This window comes from Crocodylus porosus, unplaced genomic scaffold, assembly GCF_001723895.1.
Source record: "Crocodylus porosus isolate Cpor-Errol unplaced genomic scaffold, CroPor_comp1, whole genome shotgun sequence".
Taxonomy (NCBI): Eukaryota; Metazoa; Chordata; order Crocodylia; family Crocodylidae; genus Crocodylus; species Crocodylus porosus.
In genome coordinates, this window is record NW_017728912.1 from 37571684 (window position 1) to 37585720 (window position 14037).

The 14037-nt window shown below is 44.3% G+C and overlaps 1 protein-coding gene across 1 annotated transcript; it reads left to right on the forward strand.

Moving 5' to 3' along the window:
- Positions 1 to 1112: 1112 nt before the first annotated feature.
- Positions 1113 to 10876, forward strand: EREG (epiregulin). Its single transcript, XM_019534296.1, has 5 exons — positions 1113 to 1207; positions 7866 to 7949; positions 8518 to 8641; positions 9329 to 9475; positions 10726 to 10876. The coding sequence occupies exons 1-5, from the start codon at positions 1171 to 1173 to the stop codon at positions 10811 to 10813; spliced, it is 480 nt and encodes a 159-aa protein (XP_019389841.1). The 5' UTR covers positions 1113 to 1170; the 3' UTR covers positions 10814 to 10876.
- Positions 10877 to 14037: the final 3161 nt, after the last annotated feature.

Sequence of the window (14037 nt, forward strand, 5' to 3'; positions counted from 1 at the left end):
GGACACCTCCCTTGCTCATATGCCCCTTGCTCTCCCTTTCAGCACCCACTCTAGCCATGTGTGACACACGGCACTGGGTGACAACCCTAGGGCCCAACCCAGTCAGCGGCAGATCCTAGGTCCTGATGAGGGGCCTGAAGTGCAGGGCGAAGGCTGCTCGGCACCAGCTCCCCATGCCAGAGCCCTGCCCCTACAGGCACTGGGGGCTTCCCTGCCCATCCGCCCTTTGGCATTGCCAGGTCTTAAATATGAAATTATCATATTGGAAGCTAAAAATGATTGTATTTTCTGAAAAGCTATCGCACACTGAAAAAAGTCTGCAAATAAGGACGCCCAAAGTGCCCAGAGGGCAAGTGAGAACTGGGTCATCAAAGCTGAAGCATTTCTTTATTTTAAACCACAAGGAAGTAGGGTGGCCATCATTGGCGGCGCGTAGGGGGTGCACACGGGTGCACGCACACCCCCTGAGATTGGCCGGGCACCCCTTGGAAATGCCAGCGGCGACACTGGAAGTGCCGGCAGCAGTGCACTTCTGGTTTCCTGCTGGTGATTTTGGGCGATGGGCCACTGAGGGACCCCCCGCTGGTGAAGTGGTGCTCCCCCAGACTCGGGCAGCCCCCCTGGGGTGGCCGTCACAGAGGACATGCCCGTTTTCTCCTACTCTTGCCCTCTACTGATGCGCAACCCGACGCCTTTATGCCCTCTAGTTTTCCCTTCAAGAGGAAACTAGAGGACATAAAGGCGCGGGGTTTCGTATCGACAGAGGACGACCGACCTGTCCTCCGCGATGGCCACCTACCAGAAAGTGCCGCCGGCACACCCAAAGGCCACTCCCCGGTTTTGACCGGCGCTGCCTCCATGAACTGCCTCAAGAAGCATCTTACATTCCGCGCACCTGTTGTAGCCGGGCCGGGCTTCTCAGGAGCTCTGCTACACCCGCCTCCCCCGGCCCCGCACCGGGCCACGGCGCCTGGCGCCTCTCGGCTGGGCCGGCCGGATGCGAGCTCCCCCGCGGTGGGGGTGGGGGGCAGGCAGCCCCGGGTTTCATCACCGGGGAATTCCCGCCACCCCGCCCCGCCCCGCCGGCTCCTATAAGAGGCCCGGCCGGCGCTGTAGTGGACACAAGTTTCCAGAGTCCAGGTCTTCCGTACCAGCGCCCGCTCACCCGCCATGGACACCTGCCGGCCGAGGCTCATGCTGCTCCTGGGTAAGCGCCGAGCCGCGCCTCTGGCACACGGGGGGAGCGAGCGCGGCGGCGTCCCCTTCTCCCCGGGGCTGCGGCATCGCCCTGCCCTCCGGAGCCGCCGCCTCTAGCTCTTCCCCCGGGGAAGAAATCTCCGGCGGGGGACAGGCGTGCTCCCTGCCTCGTAACAACCAGCTCACGGGCTTCATCCAGCACGAGGCGCCCCCCAGCTCGGGGGGCGCTCTCTGTAAGAGGTTCCCCGCAGGTGACCTGAGTCTGGCAGAGCCCTGGGAGCCCCAAGTGCACATGCCGCTGCACTATGCGTAGTCCCCAGGCAGGGCTGGGTTAACATGGCTAGGGCCCTAGGCACAGAAAGGGTGCTGGGGCGCTTATTTTACCTGAGTGACGGCGGCTGCCTGAATCTGGAGGGGCACCTGCTGATGGTGGCAGTCCTGTCAGCGGGAGGAACCAGCCCTCCTGACAGCTTCAGTGTCGGCTGTCAGACCCCCTACCAGTCGCTTATGTTATTTTACATAGTTTTTTTCACTCCATTATAATAACTTAAGTATAGAGTATTCATTCGGGGCCCCTGAGTCTGTTTGCCTAGGGCTCACTAAAGGGTTAATGAGGCCCTGTCCCCAGGGACCAAGCAGACATTGATGTGGCAGTAAGAGTTTCTTGCATGGCTCCTTCACTGGGCAGTGGTAACAATGGGAAATTGGTGCTGTGAACAGCACCCAGAGGAAGTTGAGTATCTCTTCCTACGAGACCGGGCCCAGTTCCCTCAGATACACAGGCAGGACTGCATTTCAGCCTGAATCCAAAGTGTGTGATTATAATTCACTGGTTTGATTTGCAATGCCAAAGTGCACTTTGTCTGCTGTGGGTTCTTAAAGCCCTGGAATAATACAAGGATTTTATTATGTCCACATGCTTAGTGCTTGGGACCTTCTCTGCCAAATAAACCTTAATAGCAGTGCTTAACTGCAGTACAGTCAGTGGTGTCATCACCTCCGGAGCCCATTTCAGCACTAATTCACTGGGTTGTTTTCCTGTCCACTCAGGTATTTCCATACTGTTGTAAATTCCAGTCACAGTATAAAAACCTGAAGTTTTTATACAGCCTGGAAAAAAAAGAAAGCTATGACCTTTGGAGTCTCTTGAGGAACTGTCCTTATCGTACAAGGGTGACTTTGAAATGCATTGGTGCAGCTGCCTATAAACCTGTTGTAGATGCACTCTTTGGGAAGGTGGGAAACATGCCTAAGATCTACTAACTAAGGGTTAGAGTCTGTTCCTCTTCCCTTGTGCTAGAAAGAAGGTGTATGTTGGTGGAGGTACAGGTAAGGCGCTTTTGCCTTTGTTTGGTTTAACCAGTTCTGATCACAGCGTAGAAGTGGCAAAGGAATCTTTCTGGATAATTTGGAGCACAAATATAAGGGGACAAGTTGTGTTACAGAAGTTAGGTTTGGGGAAAGAGTCTTGAGCTGCCTGGGGACAGCTAAATAAAGGGCCTATTTCTAGCTGCGGTTTGCCAGTGAGTTAAACTTTATTGCAAGGTCTGCACTAGGTCTGATGCAGGCCCAGCCAGAGGAGTTGCTTCACTGCAGAAGTGTATTGCCAGTTCCCCTTTTACTATAGGACCTTGGGACTAATGCAGTTCAAATAGGGGTGTGTTCCAATTCAGCAAAGCCCACAGCCAGTGTAGTCTCAGAGTAGCTGGGAAACCTCCGGAGAAAGTAGACATGATTCACTGTGATCTCTGGTACAGACACTCCACAAAGAAGAGCAGACCATGTTCCCAGAGCCTGCCCTTTGAGGGGACAAGTATTCCCTTAGCTTAAGCTCTCTAGCCTGGTACAGGGAGAGGTAAAGGATGCCACCCTCTATCAGATTTCTGGACAAATGGGGTTTTTATTTTTGTCCAGAAAGTACACAGAACTAGAAGGTCTTGACAACACAGTGGATGGGTCTATCCTTGAGCTTTCGCTAACAGAGATGGCATAATGCTAATACAATGTCAGGAAGCTTGTCAGAATGGCAACTGCCCCTCTTCACCATCAGGGGCATGCAGGAATATTCAGGTAGAGCATCCAGTGAAATGTAGGTGGAATAACTGATGCACAGTAGGCCTCCTTCTAGAGGATGCAGTAATGAGATGAATGACTTGTATCCCCTCTGCGAGCATCTACTTGCATAAGCTTGGGAACACATCCCCAGGAAGTGACACTTAGAGTTCAGGTTGGTTTGTGACAACTTAAAAATATGTTCATAGTTTGTGATAAAGAGTGAAGTTTTCTAAACTTCCCAGGATCACAAACCTCAATGAGCAGGTGCCTAAACAAAGGTATTATGTGATGTCAGCTGAAATAACTAAACATGTTAGGAAAATCTTCTGGGTTCTGTTAAAAATAAAAACATCTTTTAGATTAACTTTTACAAAAGGAGTTAGGAGCCTATTCTGTGTAGAGTGGGTAGAGCATGGTACCTGGAATCTAACTATGATAAATATGCAGTTTTTAGTCTTCAGTCACAGCAATGCTGAGATCTAGGAATAGGTGTGGCAAACAGCAGAAAGTGATACCTCTTATTTGGGTACTTGTTCTGTATCTTGGCAAACAATACCATGAAGACTTTTCTACTGCTTTTATGTCCAAATCCAAATCTGCACTGAACTACTTTTTTTCTAGCTAAAAAAAAATGTAGTGCGTTTTTTTTTTTCTGCTTAATTTTGAAAGATCTCTATTGCCTTATGTCTCTTGGCTCTACCAGCAAGATGAAAATCTGCTCACTGAGAACTTCATCCCTATTAATGTAAATTTCCACAGTACTCAGAGATGTGCTGTGTGATTACAACACTACCCATAATCTGATGGTCAGTAAGGCAAATTTAGGTGCACTGAAATAAAATATTAGCATTCTCTCCACTGCCCACCTAGGGCCAAATGTAAGGGCATGTGAATGGCAATTAGCACACTGTAGTATAAGCTGTTTCTGTGAGGAAGAAGTCAGTGTTCAAAATGTTGACATGATCAACTACAGGGTTACTTTTTGTTACCACAGGTGCATACATAAATATTAGATTTACACATGAACTTCTGGAACCTGATCACAGCATTAATACCGTGGCACCCCTTTAATACCGTGGCACCAAAGAATGCTATATGGAGATGTTAATGTGCTGACCCCAGTCAGCAGTCTTCCTCCATGCTGAATTATGATGATCTTTCTTTACATTGAAAGAAAACTCTGCCAAGCTGAAACTAACCAAATTGCCTCTAAGAAACTACTTTGCTAAACAAAAGGTCACTCTATATTTTCATTTCAGTAAGGGCTTTTTCTGTGTGGTTTCTTTTTTTTAAAATTTTTGTTTGTTTTTTTTCCTTGCCCTGTCTAGAAATGTAAAAGTTCCTTAAAGTTGCAAGGGGGTTAATTACATAAATGCTAGTTGCCATTGTACACTGTCCTTGTATTACAGATACTAAGGAAATTCACTGGCATTCAGCCCTTTGTCCAAGATTCTCTTTTTTTTTCTCCCTGTTGTTGTTCAACTGACCCTTTACAGCATTAACATTCCAGTAAGGCAGGCTCCACTCTGACAATGTTAACCTTCCTGTAAAGCAGGTACCAGTGCTGCATTAATATCCAGCAATGAAGCAATATATATACTATGAACATTCCAGTGAGGCAATAATATCCACCATCTCATTACTCTACAAGGTACAAGATAACAGTATTTGCTTAACGATCAAGGTATTTATATTAATGCAAACATAACCCCACCTTTCCCAGATCTTGCACTCAGTGCACACACAAACACAATAGCAAGGAGAGGTGCATACGTATGGTGAAATTATGACACCAATACGTGACAGGAAAGGCTCATCCAGTCAATGCAAATTCCTTATTCACATTCTGGATCTCCTTTTCAGACATAATTCAAATCACCTGGAAACTACATACATGCAGGAAAGTGCAGAATAAGCAGCAAAGATCCATGGTGCAGACCAGGGAGGGAAACTTTCTTCTAATGGCAGAAGATACTGTGGGGTATATAAAGTCAATCCAAGAGCAAATGTGGCAGGCTGTAGACTTATTTTTTTTATCTTTTCCACATGTCTGCAGTCAACTAAAGAAGCATATCTGTTATGTTGCAGGGTAGAATGTGTCAAATCTTGGTCTTTGCTCCAAATGAGGTGACTTGACTTTGTCTAAATATTTGCATGTTTCATTAATCTCTGTACTAGGTGATAAGCTAGTTGGAATGGGTATATCGTTGGGATACTTAGTACATTATTCAGGACTACAGAAATTAACAGCTTTCTCTTTAAATTTCTCAAATGCATGCACAGGCTAGACTCTACTTTCACTTTCTCTAGTGTAAATCCAGTGTCAGTCCAGTGTAAAGGGGACCAAAAAATACCTATTCATTTTCCTGGCTCTTCTCAGACTGCATCCTATTAATCCACACTTTAAAAAGGTCTTGCTCTATTCCTTCTTTAGAGACATCCAAAAACAGAATCTGTAGAACAGGTATCACTGTTCTCATTAATTTGCAGAACTGACAGGCATGCAAGCAAGAAGAAAATTGGGCCCAGTAGAAAGGGAGGGTATCTTTTGAAGTTACTGGGCTCAACATTACCACGTTACAGTAGTCTGAGCAGAATTTCCCCCAAAAAATCACTACTAACTTTGGGGGAAGTAAAGTTAATCCAACATTGAGCACCTCTGAAGGTTCCATCCAATAAGGAAGCCAAAAGTTAACAAAAGTTTTCTGTGAACAGGCACTGCCATACACTTATCCAACCAGATGTTAATATTAAGAATTAACCTCTTGTCCCAAGTAAAACTCCCAGGAAAGGGGGTGAAATTCACATAACTTTATGGTAATTAATGTGGCTAGCCTGACTGACAACTGATGACCTGGGGCTTGTTAGCTTATTTGTTTTTAATAGAAATAGATTTGTCATTTAGAAATTGGCTTTCCGAAAGTGTTCCACATAAGCCTGACTTGGCTTTGCTTAGATGCATGGTCCTTTCACTGAAGTCAATGCCGCCCTTCAGCACTTTGAAAAATCTCTTCCTGAGAGTAACTTCACTCAAGTTCCTTTGAGTCATACTGCAGTGAAAAGTTGAACAACTATGGCAAGATTGGACTGCCACTGACTTGCACTTTTTATGTGATTCTTAAAAAAAAGGGGGGAGCATTGTTTTAGTGTTTTGTGGGGGGGTTTTTTCCTCCCCCTCCTCCAGCCATCATAATCGTCACTATTTTTTTTCCTTAGAAAATAGTAATCTTTCATCTTTCTCCACTTATACTAGCTATACATGATAAAGATGTGAAGTGAATAACCAATCTGTTTTCTTGTTTTTTTAATTAAAATGTTAAGTCTCAAAATAGGAAAAACTTACCAAGAGCTATGGCTTTAACATGAGCCTTAGATTAATAATCAGCTCTCCTTCACACATTTTGGCTGGATTTTTTTTGTTTTTTTAACAGACATGCATTCAAAAAACACCCAATTTCAAGAAGTCTACAGTTTGATTTAGATCTGACATTGCTGAAAAGTAGCGAACGTCTCTAATAACTGAAGCTTGAATTAAAAGGCTGGTCCAAAAAATTTGAAGGCACATTTCCTTCATTGAGCTTCATGACCAAACATGTCTACAAGTGCTAACAGCCAAAAGGCAAAGGACAGAATTATGGATTTTGGGAAAGGGTTGATATTTAAACTGTTCATGAGCTGGTGAGCTTATGACAACAACAAAAGAGGTAGCCTACAGGATTCCATGACTAGTCAGGGCAAAGACTGATTCATCATGAGATGGCAGTTCTACTTTGAATATTTGCAAGGATTAAGTTTAAAATCCTGTGCTGAGATGCAGAATGCCTGAAAGCTGTATGTGTGCAGTACCTGGTAATAGTGTCAAGGTGCTTTAAAAACCCTGTACTTAGGGCACTTGTATAGGTTTACTTCTGGTTGTCTGTGATGGGTTTTTTCTCATTTTTAGGTGAAAATGTTTGACAAACATGTCGACCAAAATATTTAAGATGCTATAAATGTACTGACAACAATTAGATTTAGGCCTGTGCTTAAAAACTAAGTACAATATAGTCCAGACCCAGTTAGTGAGGTGAGCCTAGGCTAAATCATGCTCCCCTCTTTCCGATAATTCCAATTATACAAAGCATGTAAACACAAACAAAATGGTACAGAATAACACTTACTTAAGTGCTTAAACATGATCCAGTGCTTTGCTGAAGTGAGGCTGTAGACTTTGGAAAGGGATGGGTTTTATGCTTTGATTTTGTTATTCCTTTAGCCTACTCTTGATTCTCTGTAATCTGGAGATTATACCTGTTTTAAAACCTGACACTTATTTAAAGTCCAGAAATAGAATCAATCATAGAATCAATGAGTCGGAAGGGATCTAGGCAGATCATCTAGTCCGACCCCCTGCCATGGGCAGGAAGGAGCACTGGGGGTGGGAGGGGTCATAAGACCCCAGCCAGGTGCTTATCCAGTCTCCTCTATAGGTTTTCTTGAATTATCTCAAGATTTGTCACCTCCATGCCTTCACCGAAAGAACTATTCACTTCCCCACTCCCCCACCCCCAACATTGTTTGTTCTACTTTGGAACGTCACTGATAGGAATCTGTCACTATTTTTTGTCTTATAGGTTACTTCTTGCAAGTTGTCATTGGAACAACAGTGATCCCATCATGTGGACCAAGTGACGTGGACAACTGTACCACAGCACTAAGTAAGTATATGGTATCTTAACACTGCCTTTTCAAAAATATGGGCTTTTCTGTTGCAAAAATCTCCATCTCATGATGATTCCCATTCTCAATGGGAGTTGCAAGATGCTTAGCTTTTTTTCCGAGTCCTTCACTTGGGAAATTTCTGAAAATGTCTCATACTTTCTCAGACAAAATAAGCTAATTTTAGGGCCTGAATGCTGTAGAGCATTAGGGTGTGGGTGATCAAGCATCTTCTCTATACTACCTTTATTAAATTGGAAATGGTACTAAATAGTTACTCCACATGAAGTAATTTTACTATGCTGCAATATGCATTGAAGTAGGTTCTATTCATAACTCCCCATGAGGAAACAGAAAGGGTACATTTTTAGGATGGCAATTTCCAAGCAGCCTAAATGTTTCAAAGCCTAGAAATTCAAGGGAATTGGCTTTCCTCTGACAAAAAACTAAAGGTTCATTTTTGCAAACTGATTTCTCAGCACTATTCAGAGTTCAAGTAGATCACTGAAAGTGAAAGACTGTGAGTTGAAGAAAGACTAACAAACCAGTAACTGATTCTACTTACAGTTCAGACGGAGCATAGTCCACGGGTGGCTCAAGTGGCAATAACCCGATGCGAAGCTGAAATGAAAGACTACTGTTTCCATGGACAGTGCATGTACCTCGTGGACTTGAAAGAACACTACTGCAGGTGAGAGGAAAGTCATGTAGTATCATTTTGCATTTCTTCCTGAGGTCAAATGTACAAATGCAATCACATGCATGAACTGGCTTTGATCTTACCTTTCACCTGCTTTTAGAATCTATGGTGCCAAAATGATTTTGGCATCAGTTTTTTTAAAGCCTTCATGCAGAGGCAGCAGATTCCTACTACCAAGAGTGGTAGATCTGCAAAGAGGATCTGATTTCTACAAGCCTTTCCTGCCATGATGGCTCACTGTAGTGTAAGCCAGGCCTGAAGTTTTTCTGCCAGCCTAGCTATATTGGTGATGGGTACAAAAAAATCATTATCCCTCTAGCCGAGGTAAATCTGGATGTTGTCTATGAAGGCTTCTGTAAGTTGAGCACCTGTCTCAGAGGTGTTATAGTTAAACTGGGTGAAGCCCTTTGTGTCCTCATATGCTGGATTTTTGAAAGACATTGATCATGTTCCCACAGAATCTGCTACAGGGGGTTTATTTTAGAAATATGTTTGGTTCTAGTGATCAGAAATGGAAATGATCTAGGCTACCTGGTCTATCTTTGCTACTGCATGATTGTACTTTATGATTGTTCCTTTTCTGGCACTTCCCTGTCATGGCAGATGCTTTTAATGCTGTGTTTTGTAACAGCATAATTAATGTGTCAACAATAACCCCACCTATCTCTATCTTTTCAGATGTGATTTGGGCTACTCTGGGGTCCGCTGTGTGCATTCGGAGCTAGTTACACAGCCTTTGAGCACAGAATACGTGGCACTGACAGTTACTGTAATCCTGTTTGTACTCATTGCTATCTCAGTTGCAAGTTACTACTTCTACAGATGGTAAGGCTCATTCTCATTTTCTATTGTATGCGCTTGAACTATGACTCATCTTCTCTAAGCAAGGAGAGAAGTTTTCATATTGATGGCTGAAGAGTTCATTTAGAAGTTAGATCAAAATGGTTATTTTTGGCTTGCTCACATGCTTATTAGCCTGCACTTACCTAATGATCTTAAAAATGGTGGTTAATTAAATTTGATGTGGCTACATAGTTGCAAATACAAAAGTAGCACAAACATTTATCAGACCTTTTAGCATAAAGAGTAGCAATAGTCAGGCCAGTATAATAGTAGTTTTGAGGTGTGTCTGCTCACCCAGAAGCAGAGAAATGCTAAAATGGAAACCATTTAAAGTCAGTTACAGAATCCTGTAGGTTTCTACTCTGGTACATGAAGGGGAGCTGCTGGAGGAAATTAAGGGCCTGAAGATGATATTGCACATACTGCATGTCCCACCACTTGGATATCATTTGCCACAATGGAGTTACCTTGGCTTATACCCATGGCTTGGGGCTGGGAGGGGGAAGAAAAGATGAAGCTCTGCATAATACATCCTAAAATTATATTAGTGTTAAACACTATCCTTGTTGACTGTAAAGCATAGCCCTGTCCACAAGGCAGGGAGAAAGTGCCTCTGCACTCTTGCTTATGAAATGACCTTACTAGCTGGCTGATTTTTATTCTTCTAAAATCCAGCTTGCTGCCTGTAGCTAATGAAGTGGAGTAACTTGTTTGAAATACATCCTCTTACCATCTAGACAAGGAGCATACCCTGGAAGAAACATAGGGTTACTGAAGTAGCAGTTCTATACAACTACCACTAAATGCATTGCAGCCAATCTCTGTTACTTACCCCTTCACTGGATCTTGCCATGTGAGGAAGAAACCACATAAGCATCCACTGTACATCTTGCTTAATTTTAAAGAAACTAAACGGAGCAAAACATAAACACAAATATTTTAAATGAAAGAAACTTGGATAATATCAAAGCAGAGGATGTTTTTGATGTCTAATGCTAGTTGTCCAGGGGCTGCTTGCAGATGGCTAGCACTCTATGGGGTTTCAGAATAGCATCTCCTGAAATGGGGAGCTTTGCCCCACCTCTTTTCAGATGAAGCTTCCATTATGTTTGTATGTGCTAGGACTGCTGTATAGTATTTTATTTTTGGAACAGTTCTGCATTGGTGTGTTTTGTACCTTCTCCTCCCTCTCTAGAGAGCTCTGACTTCTTTTTCTCTCTAAACACATTCAGGTACCAAAACAAGCAGAGACAAGTCAGCCTTGAATTCTCCACTGAAGCTGATGCACAGGAGAAGAAGTCAAAGCTGCTTCACGTATGAATGAAGAAATGGAAACACACAGACCAACTACTTATTAATTTGTCTCTATTTAATATGAAAAATGTTATTTTTATTAATAATATTTATATGCTGAACAAACCAGTTTCAAATGTTTAATAATTTTAATTGATAATACAGGTCAAATGGATTTTTGTATAAATGTTTTTATTTTTTTTTATTTTATTGAATACTTGATACTGTGGAAAAAGAGATCCTACACTTGTGCATCTGTGGGATAGATATATATCCCACAGATATATATCCTACATATATATATATCCCACAGATATATAGATAACTATATTTTTGTAAGAAGCTTTTAATCTTGTTGCCGGTACTTTGTCTTGAAGAAATGCGTGTTTATTTTCTTCACATGAACAAATAAAGTTGTGTTACTTTTTACAAAGACCTGCCTCAGTGAAGAAGATGTTAATACTGTGACCCCCTTTTTTTTTCCTTTACTGAAAAGTGAATGACATGTAGTCTGTGTGGTTCATATGCAGACATATTTAAAATCTGACATAAATATATGGAAAATAGCTGGCCTTAAAAAAACCCCAACCCTTATTTTCAGAGAGGCTTTGATTTACAGTCTTGAGGGTGTAGTAGAATTCTCATGTTTGCATTGTATCCTGATATAAGTATTTGGGATCGCATTAGCCAAAAAATATTGTGAACTTTTGTGATATCTCTTATTATGATATTTCAGGCACAATCTTGAGTCCAGGTTCTTACCCTGGAAGGGGAGTAAGGATTTACAATAAGCTGCCTCACTTCCTTTTGCAGGCTCCTTGTATCATAGCCTACATGGATGCATTCACACATGCACTTGCAGCTGCACAAATTTGGTACTGGATATTTGTGTCTTGGTACATGTGCCTAACCATACACTTTGGTTTGGAGCAAGTTGTAACACTTGGGGTAAACTGACCCTGCCCACCTCCTCCCTGATCTGCAGCCAGGGGGAGCTGAAGGCTGGGGCCAGCACCTCTGTTGGCCCCAGCACAATAAATCATAGAGGTGCACTGACACATTGGTTCGATATCGGATTGGCACTGATATAAAGAAAGTTGTATTGGAAATCAGTGAGGAGCACAGCTTGGAGAGCTGTGTCCAGCTGGTAAGTCTGTAGGGGAAGGAGAGGGGGTGTAGATCAAGGCCCCACAGTGAAGGAAGGAGTGGAGCTGGGGCAGGGGCTGTGACAGGCACTGCCCAGCTGGGGCGGGGCAAGGGATGGAGCCACAGCTCATCAAGGAGGGTGTGGGGAACAGCTCCCACTGCTGCATGCACCCTGGGAGGGTAAGTGAAAGAGCACGTGCCCCTGGATCTGCACAGGGCAGGGCAACTGCCACTGTGGGCTGGGGCTGGGACTGCACCAGGCTCTTCCCAGCAGGGGCTGGGCCAGGCTGCAGTGCTGGGAGGAGGGGTTCAGGTGGCTACAGCAAATTTCAGGGTGACTATAGCTCCCACCCCCTATAGCCCCACTCCCAGTGCTACCACTGCCCACCCAAGCACAGCCTGGATCAGCCTGCACCGGGAAGATCCCAGTACCACCCCAGCCCATACCTGCAGCCAACCCAGAGCAGATCCAGGGGGCCCATGCCCCACCCCCTGTATCCTCCTGGGGTGTGTGCAGCAGTGTGAGCCATACCTCCAAGATGAGCCAGAGCTGTGCCCTGTGCCCTGGGCAGTGCCTGCCCCAGCCCCACTTCCTCCCTCATCACAGGGGCCTCAGTCTGCCCTCCCTCACAACAGACTTACCAGCTTCATGCAGCTCTTCAAGCTGCTGGACTGCATATCAGAAATTGGATTAGTATTGGTCGATATGTCTCCTTAAAACATCAGCTATCAGTAACAACGCCAAAAGTTGTCTTGGTGAGCAGCTCAGGGCTACCTGCCCTCACGAGCTTCTCAGGCCTGGCCAGTTGGTACATGGGGACCCTAAGCCCCTGTGCCACCTGGGCTGCTGCTGCAGCAGCCCTGACCTAGCTTGGCCCCTGCACCCTCTACCTACTGCAGCAAGGGATGCTGTCTGGTTGTGATCTGCTGCCACCTGTGACAGTATCCACCTCTTTAGACACCTCTTCAGCATAGGCACTGCAGTAGAGCCATCCGCACCTCTGGGCCAGCTCTTCAGGCTGCACAGTTGGTCTTTGGGCAGCCTTGCTGCCATGTGTGCCTCCACCCTGCCATCTGGGCAGCTATCACCTGGAAGATGTGCTCAGTGTGATGGCCTGCTTTGAACTATCAAAGTGTGTCCTCCTGGCCCCAAATGGGTCTTAAACTGCTTTGAGATCCCAGCATCTCAGTGTTCACAAGCCATGCCTCCAACCTCAAAGTATGTAGAAAAACCTTTTAAAGCTGTGTCTGTGTCCAAATGGCTGATTCTCCAAATCAGATTCAAATCTTCAGTTTCGGATTCAGCTGAATTGAATCAGAGACAGTGATCCAAACGAACTGAATGAATGGAATCACTGTCCGTGATTCAGGCCAAATCAGGCCTGTTTTGCACACCCCTAATAGTGGGCACATCTACACATTAATTAATGCACAGCATTTAGTTTAGTACTTCCTTAATGTAGTACTAACTGAATGCACAGTAACTACTTTTACTGCACAGTAGCACTTGTGCATGATTTTTTGTGTGGTTTACTGCACAGTGACCTAATAACATGGTGTAGTAGCCTATTAACAATTTTTTTGACTGGCACTCTACTTCATAGTGTTATTAGGCTACCATGCAGTATGCATCTTGTGTAAACACACTGGGCATGTCTACATGTTCATTAATGTGCCATAAAGACAGTGCACTGAGCTTAGTACCTGTAATAACAGGTACTAAATGCACTAATCAGCACTACTGTGCATTAGGGCTGTGCAAAGCTTCGGTAGCCGATTTGATTTGGAGGAGACTTGGCCCGATTTGGTGGCCAAATCTCTGAATACAAATAGAATCAGGAGACCTGTTAAAAGGTCCTAATCAATTTGGAAGCCTCCAAATTGATTTGGAAAAGATTTGGAAAGATTCAGAGATTCGGAAGGCAAACTTGCAGGAAACATAAACTGAGAAAAGGGAGGGGGAAAAGGTGGGGGAAGACAGCTCTATTGAGACAGATATTGACATCTGTAGCTGGCCAGTGACTGTGATCTTTCCCTGAGTTCCCTACCAATCACAGTGCTCTGGGGGAGGAATGTAGAAACAGCATATAAGGCTGTGTGTGAAG